The sequence below is a fragment of the Corylus avellana genome, chromosome ca3, assembly GCF_901000735.1.
Source record: "Corylus avellana chromosome ca3, CavTom2PMs-1.0".
Lineage (NCBI taxonomy): Eukaryota > Viridiplantae > Streptophyta > Magnoliopsida > Fagales > Betulaceae > Corylus > Corylus avellana.
In genome coordinates this window covers 25,296,137-25,302,746 of record NC_081543.1, presented here as the reverse complement: position 1 = coordinate 25,302,746, position 6,610 = coordinate 25,296,137, and the positions used below count along the sequence as shown (strand labels likewise).

At 33.6% G+C, this 6,610-nt stretch overlaps 1 protein-coding gene and 1 non-coding gene across 3 annotated transcripts; one reads left to right on the top strand and one right to left on the bottom strand.

The window, feature by feature from the left end:
• The first annotated feature begins 2,581 nt into the window (after window positions 1-2,581).
• Window positions 2,582-2,665, top strand: TRNAL-CAA (transfer RNA leucine (anticodon CAA)). Its single transcript has one exon. It is a non-coding gene; the product is annotated as a tRNA-Leu (tRNA).
• Window positions 2,666-3,077: 412 nt separating this feature from the next.
• On the bottom strand, window positions 3,078-6,280 carry LOC132176635 (uncharacterized). 2 transcript variants are annotated; one of them, XM_059588898.1, is made up of 3 exons: window positions 5,953-6,280; window positions 4,991-5,155; window positions 3,078-4,207 (listed from the first exon to the last, which is right to left on the bottom strand). In XM_059588898.1, the coding sequence occupies exons 1-3, from the start codon at window positions 6,103-6,105 to the stop codon at window positions 3,467-3,469; spliced, it is 1,059 nt and encodes a 352-aa protein (XP_059444881.1). In that variant the 5' UTR covers window positions 6,106-6,280; the 3' UTR covers window positions 3,078-3,466. The 2 variants fall into 2 exon arrangements, with proteins under 2 accessions (XP_059444881.1, XP_059444882.1); XM_059588899.1 differs by having other exon boundaries at window positions 4,991-5,143.
• Between the last annotated feature and the right edge of the window lie 330 nt (window positions 6,281-6,610).

The window sequence follows — 6,610 nt, the reverse complement described above, 5'->3', positions numbered from 1 at the left end:
AACCGCCCGCTAACCGCTAACCGCTATAACCGCCAACCGCCTAACCGCCTAACCGTTTAACCGCATTAACCGCTAACCGCCTAACCGCCATAACTGCCTAGCGGTTAGCGGTTAGCGGTTATTGGGTCTACTAACCGTAACCGCTAACCGCTAACCGCCTTTTTATATAATATATTTTTATAATTATAATTATAAAAATATTTATACATATAACATAATCACTTGATAATTAAATCACAATTTTTTTAAAAAATAATTAAATCACAATTTGAGTATTAATATATTATCACTATAATTTATATGATTATATGATATAATCACTTGATCATTAAATCACAATTTTTTTTAAAAAATAATTAAATCACAATTTGAGTATTAATATATTATCACTATAATTTATATGATTATATCACATGAGATTGATCATTAAATCATTTGATTATATAATAACAAATTATACATATATAATATGACATAACTCATAAGTATACCAATTCATACTAATACAACAATTAAATATCTAGAGATTTATTTCCAATGTATGTTATAAACTTATAAGTCTATATATGTTATAAGTCTATATAAGTCTACATATGTATATGAATAATATAAATGTATAATATCAATACTTAATCATATGATTCGATGACAATTCAAATACTTTATTCAAGACTTCAAGTGAATCATATTATTAATGTACAATGATGATGTGATTCGTATAGTATCAAATTAAGTAATTGACATTGGATTAAACAATGACCAATGTGTTACTTATAAACACATTTTAAGTATTAATGTATTATCATTATAATTTTAGTAATTTATATATTATCACTATAATTGATATGATTATATCACATGATGACTTGATCATTAAATCATATGATTATATAATAATAAATAATACATATATAATATGACATAACTCATAAGTCATAAGTCTACAAGTTAATCATATGATTCATGTACAATGATAATCACAATTGATTCAATTGAATTAAACAATATATTACTTATAACTACAAGTCTACAATTTAATTAAAGCATTATTAGATACTTTGCGAATTTAGGATTTAGGAGTTTGAACATTACCATTTACCATTAGATATTAAGTTCAATTCAAAAAAAAAAAGATTATAAGTAAATATGATAAGAATTTAAATAATTAATCATATGAATCATATGATGTAATTTAATGAAACTATATAATTATATAATATCAAATTAAGTAATTGACATTAGATTCAACAATGTGTTACTTATAATCACAATTGAAGTATTAATGTATTTTTTGAACATTTTTTAGAAAAAGAAATTTAACCATTTTTTGAACTTATTTTATATGCTTTGTGTTGAACTTTTTTTATATATTTTTTTATATGTTGTGACAGTTGTCTGAAATCTGAACTTTTTTTTGTATGTTGTGTTGATTTTTTTTTTTTTTTTTAAAAAAAGTTAACCGGTTATGATTTAATATTTAAGAAATTTTTTTTAAAGTACAAGTAAATGTAAATTTTGGGTCAAATATTTTTGATTTTTCAATATGGGCTCTTTTTATAGCAATTGGGCCCAAGAAGATATTAAAAATACAAGAAAAAAAAATGAGGGTAAAAAAAAGCCCAAAAAAAAAGTCCAATTTTAAAAAAGCGGTTAGCGGGCGGTTATCTATTTCACTAACCGTTAACCGGCCGCTAACCGCTAACCGTTAACCGCTAAGCGGTTAGCGGTTGCGGTTAGTGAAATTTACTAACCGCTAGGGCGGTTACGGTTAGCGGTTATTGCCACTAACCGCTAACCGTAACCGCCTTTGCACTCCTAGGGAATTCCACTTGTCTTAAATAGGTGACTCTCACGTCTTAAGTTGTCTGGGACATGTATGCTGTATGCCCTTAGCCTTGAATTTGAATCTCCAACAATTTTTTTGTTTTTTTTTTTTGTCCAAATTGATAATTTAGGTAAAAATTGTGAAAAAATTATATAAAATGCAAAATAATGTACATCTGGATTACTTGGTTGTGGCATGTTCTTGTCAAATCATGCTACAACCAAGCTATCAAAACCACAAATATTGGGATGATGATTCTGTTATTAAGTTGTTTGAATTAGGGTTGTACATGCGGTGATAGCTAGAGGTTATTGCTTTTAACCGCATTGTCTTAGGCGATTAGCAGTTTTGAGTAAATGCTGGTTAGCGGTTATTTATGCCCAAACCACACCATGGTAACTGCATGTTAGGCATGAGTTTTTTGGACCTATTTTGGTGTTTTGAGCCTCTTAGATAGGCCTATGCTATCACGGCTAATAGCACCACCTTAGGCAGTTGAAAAAAGCCACCGTTGACTCCACTGTTTTAGGTTAATTTGACATGCACTTCTTTCAAAGCATATATATGTATTCGTTTCTTTGAGAGATTTGTGAGATAGTCTCTAAAGATATTTAAATACATGTTTTTCAATCATTGTTCACAAGGATCCTAATAAGAGATCCCAAAAATCAAAAAAATGTTACTGAAAATGAATTCAAGTCGCTTTTGTCGATTTAAACAGTTTTCATTACTCATTAGTTTGCTAACAACAAACCAGTCAGGATGGCCGAGTGGTCTAAGGCGCCAGACTCAAGTTCTGGTCTTCGTGAGAGGGCGTGGGTTCAAATCCCACTTCTGACATTTTCCTTTAACAAACTGCATAATATTTAAGTTGATTTTTTTTTTTTTTTTCGAGTGAGAGAGGATTCATATCTGGAGCTTGAGTAAATTAATCTGGCTCGACATTAATGTTCTGTGAGTGTACTAAAAACGCTGAGAACAGATTTTAAGAATATCGGTTGGGAAGTGAGAAATCAATTAATGGCTGGTGTCAATTGGGACTATCCATCAGATAATATTCTTTGTTGCAAAAATAGCGTTGTTTAGTTTTAGACAGTGTGTTGTTGATAGCAGATGCTTAATTGTAAAGTTGGTGAGTTTGTTGTTCGTAGCTGTGTTCCTCATCAGAATCCTATTTCGCCGGCACATTTTTATTTTTATTTTTTTTATTTTTAATTTAATTCCCAAAATGTAAACGACACACACAAGCACATAGCTCAAGCTCATCAGAGAAATTTACAACCAAGTTTCACATTGCTGGAAATGCAAGATCCTTTGCGGAAAATGATTGTTCACATTCTCTGTTTTTGACCTTATAGCCTGTATGTCATCAGAGACATGAACAATGCAGTGAATTGATGCTCTCAAAATACAAGATTTGATGGAAAAGCTCGTCACCCCCAATACCTGATACTCTCTCTCTCTCTCTCTCTTGCATTCAGCTGGTGGAAGAATTGCATCCATCCATCCTTGTATGTATATGGGGGGCGTAGTCTGGTCCTCGGAAGAATTGCAGCCCCTGGAATCAGCCTGAAGTTGTGCTTCCATTGATAATGGATTTGACCCATCACTCAACTATATATTAAGTACAACTTTGAGAAGCTATTTCATTAAATCTAAGAACACAAATCCATTCCAAAGGCTATGCAAGAGCATTGATGGTAATAGATTCCTTGACCGTGTGAAAATAACACCCATTACCATCCCAAGAAAAATAAGCGGTAGCATCCTCTGTACATTAAAATGTGCTAGAGCAAAGACGACTGAGCTCACCAGTATTGCACACCATACAGGCATGTACTTGGTCAAGGAAGGAAGAAGGAAACCGCGGAACACTATTTCCTCCCAGACTGGAGCACAAATTGAAACTACTACCGCATATAACGCCATTGCCACAGGATCCCGAGCCATAATTGACTGCTCAACGCTTGAGAGGGTGCCAGGCGTAGAAGGCAAAAGAGGCAGTAGGTTAAGGTTGAATAGTGAGACCCGGTTGACCAACGGAAACATTAAGCATCCCAGAATGACATCAGCATGCCAGTTCCCTTTCAGACTAAACTTAAACCAATCAGGTGGAAGTGGCCGAAACCTAGACAGGCATCGATGAAGGATTGCAATTCCAGCAAGGCCTTCAGTTACATCGGTTATGAGGCTGAATAAAGCTTGTCCTCTATGAGTCAGAGATTCCTTGTTGAAACCTGCTACATGGGCCACAAATGGAATCATCCATGAGCCTATAAACCAAAACGCAGCAATCCAAAGAAGCATAACCTGCAGTATGGTCTCTGCCGTCCAAGGTACAGTCCACTGGCTCCCAATCACCCTAAACACTGCATTTGCAGCCTGCAAATTAATCAAGCCACTTAGTGAACTCCTTGGTGTATCCTAACAAATATGGCATATGTTTACAACTTCATAATCAGCAAAAATAGGTTATTGCAGCACAACCAAAACTATTTCCTAGTCAAAAAGTAAAATTTTATTCCCCTTTCCGGATATACGGTCAAAGCTCACCATCAAATTACTTTGAAAGTGATGGCAAAAGGAAAAAAACATAAAAATTCATTTTAGCAACATCTTGGCGTTACAGTGGAAATATGAGAAACAACTTTTTCTTTTCATTTCCTTCAATTTCCAGGCTACCATATAAAGCATAGCTGTCATGCAAATCCACATAATAAATTTTGTATCAAAATTCCAATCCCATACACAACTATTTCCTGTAGCCTATGTCGCTGAATCCATTCAAGGTTTAGTATACCACATGAAAATATATTATTACCAAGCATGGTTGGTCAAGAAGTCAATTAACTTACAAACTGTAGGGAAAACTCTACAACTTCAGATCTAAGAGCAGCTTCAGTACAAACACCAACTGCCTCACAAATTCAGGGAACAATGAACCAAACCAACTTCTCAATACTAAGTTACAACAACATTGCTATAAAGCTAATAACTCTTAGATTTACTTTCTAATAAAGATCTCTTTGTCCAATTAGCCAGTGAATATTTAGTTCTTCTACATATCTCAAACACTAAACCATTCAAAGCACATACATAAGCCAGAAAATAAAGAATGACATCAGACAACCATAATATAGGATGAATCATAAAAGAAGGTATTACCTCCCGAAGACTCGATGTCCAATCTCTTTTACTGGCACTCGACTTATCATTTTCTGAATTCACTGACTCCTCAGGCAGATAATGTTCAACAAATTCAGTCTTTGGGGGTTCTGAAGCAAAATCTTCATGCCTAAAGCATGATATTTTCAATCTCTGCAAAATAATCTAGCAAAAAGAAAAGTCTAAGCAACCCAGCACTCTCAATAAATATAAACACAAAAAAGTTAACAAAAATGAACTCTGAGTTACTTAATTCATATCCAAAATATCAATAACAAGTAATCCCAATGTTTCAAAACAGTAACTAAAGCTTACCTCAACCAATCCATACAAAAGTCTTTGATAAGACTTAAAATTTAGCTTGTGTGTGTGTGTGTTTACTCAGCGACCAAATAGGGATAAACATGAATTAGACATTCATTCAACAAAAATTAAACAATAACTAACCCTAAACTCAACGAAGCCATATACAAGTCTATAGCAAAAATTGAAAGTTAGCATTTATTTTTGACCTTTTCCAGTATTTTCTGAGCAACCAAACAGCTAAACGGTAATCAGACATTCAATTCACCAAAAATAACACAGATATTGAAAAATATAAACAAAAGGGTATCTAATTTCATAGAAAAAAAAATACAACTTTACAATTGCTCTTATGTTTTTCGGGAGGGTCGAATGAGATTTAAAGCTCCGGAAAGTTTTGGTATTCGGGCATAGAGTTCAATTCACCAAAACTTAAACAATAACTAAACCTATGTTCAACCAAGCCATATACAAGTCTTTAGGAATACTTAAAATTTAGAATTTTTTTCATCTTCTTCATTTTCCAGTATTTTCTCAGCAGTCAAACAGAGCTAAACGCTAATCAGGCATTCAATTCACCAACCCAAACAGATATTGAAAAAATAAACAAAAGGGTACGCAAACTTATTACAAAAACTAACAACTTTACAATTGCTTACGTTCTTTGAGAGGGTCGAATGAGGTTGAAAGCTCCGAAGAGTTCGGGTATTCGGGCACAGAGTTCCGGGTCGGTTGGAAACCCTAATCCGAGAGAGAGGGGGGAGAAGGAAGGGGCGGTGGGGGAGAGAGTGAGAACAGGAAGAGCTCAACATAGTGAGTGCGGATCAAAGAGAAGCTCCCAACAGCTGCATAAAGAAGAAAGAGGGAGAAAAAGGAGATTGGGATTTGGGTTTTTCAAGGGGACAGCGGGATTTGAAATGCCGTTGTGAGATGGGAATGTGAAATATTTTTCTGGTGGAGAAATTTTTGGTTGCTTGGGAATTGGGGAATTTGGGAATTGGCGTTTAACTCGTGAATTATTGTTGTTGTTATGGCTTTTTTTTTTTTTTTTTTTTTTTTTAAATAATAATAATTTTAGAATACGTAAGAACTGACCTCATTTTAATTGGTATTTACCATTCCTTCTATATCTAAGTAATATTTTATTCGAAAGCACATGGTTTTTAAGAAATACAATTGGAAAAAGGTGGGAGTAAGAAAATTATTAGTGCTTTTTTTCTTTAGTAATGAATAAACATTTAGAAAAAAATGATAGGAATGATTACGTGGATTGGGATCCTTGCCAATTCGGATCCTTGAATGTAGATAATTGAGAGC

Coding starts and splice junctions, on each gene's coding strand:
- LOC132176635 (XM_059588898.1), bottom strand. CDS start 6,105: ATGTTGAGCTCTTCCTGTTCTCACTCTCTCCCCCACCGCCCCTTCCTT. Junction 5,156..5,952: donor ATTCGACCCTCTCAAAGAAC/GTAAGCAATTGT, acceptor TCTTTTTGCTAG/ATTATTTTGCAGAGATTGAA. Junction 4,208..4,990: donor GGACATCGAGTCTTCGGGAG/GTAATACCTTCT, acceptor ATTAATTTGCAG/GCTGCAAATGCAGTGTTTAG.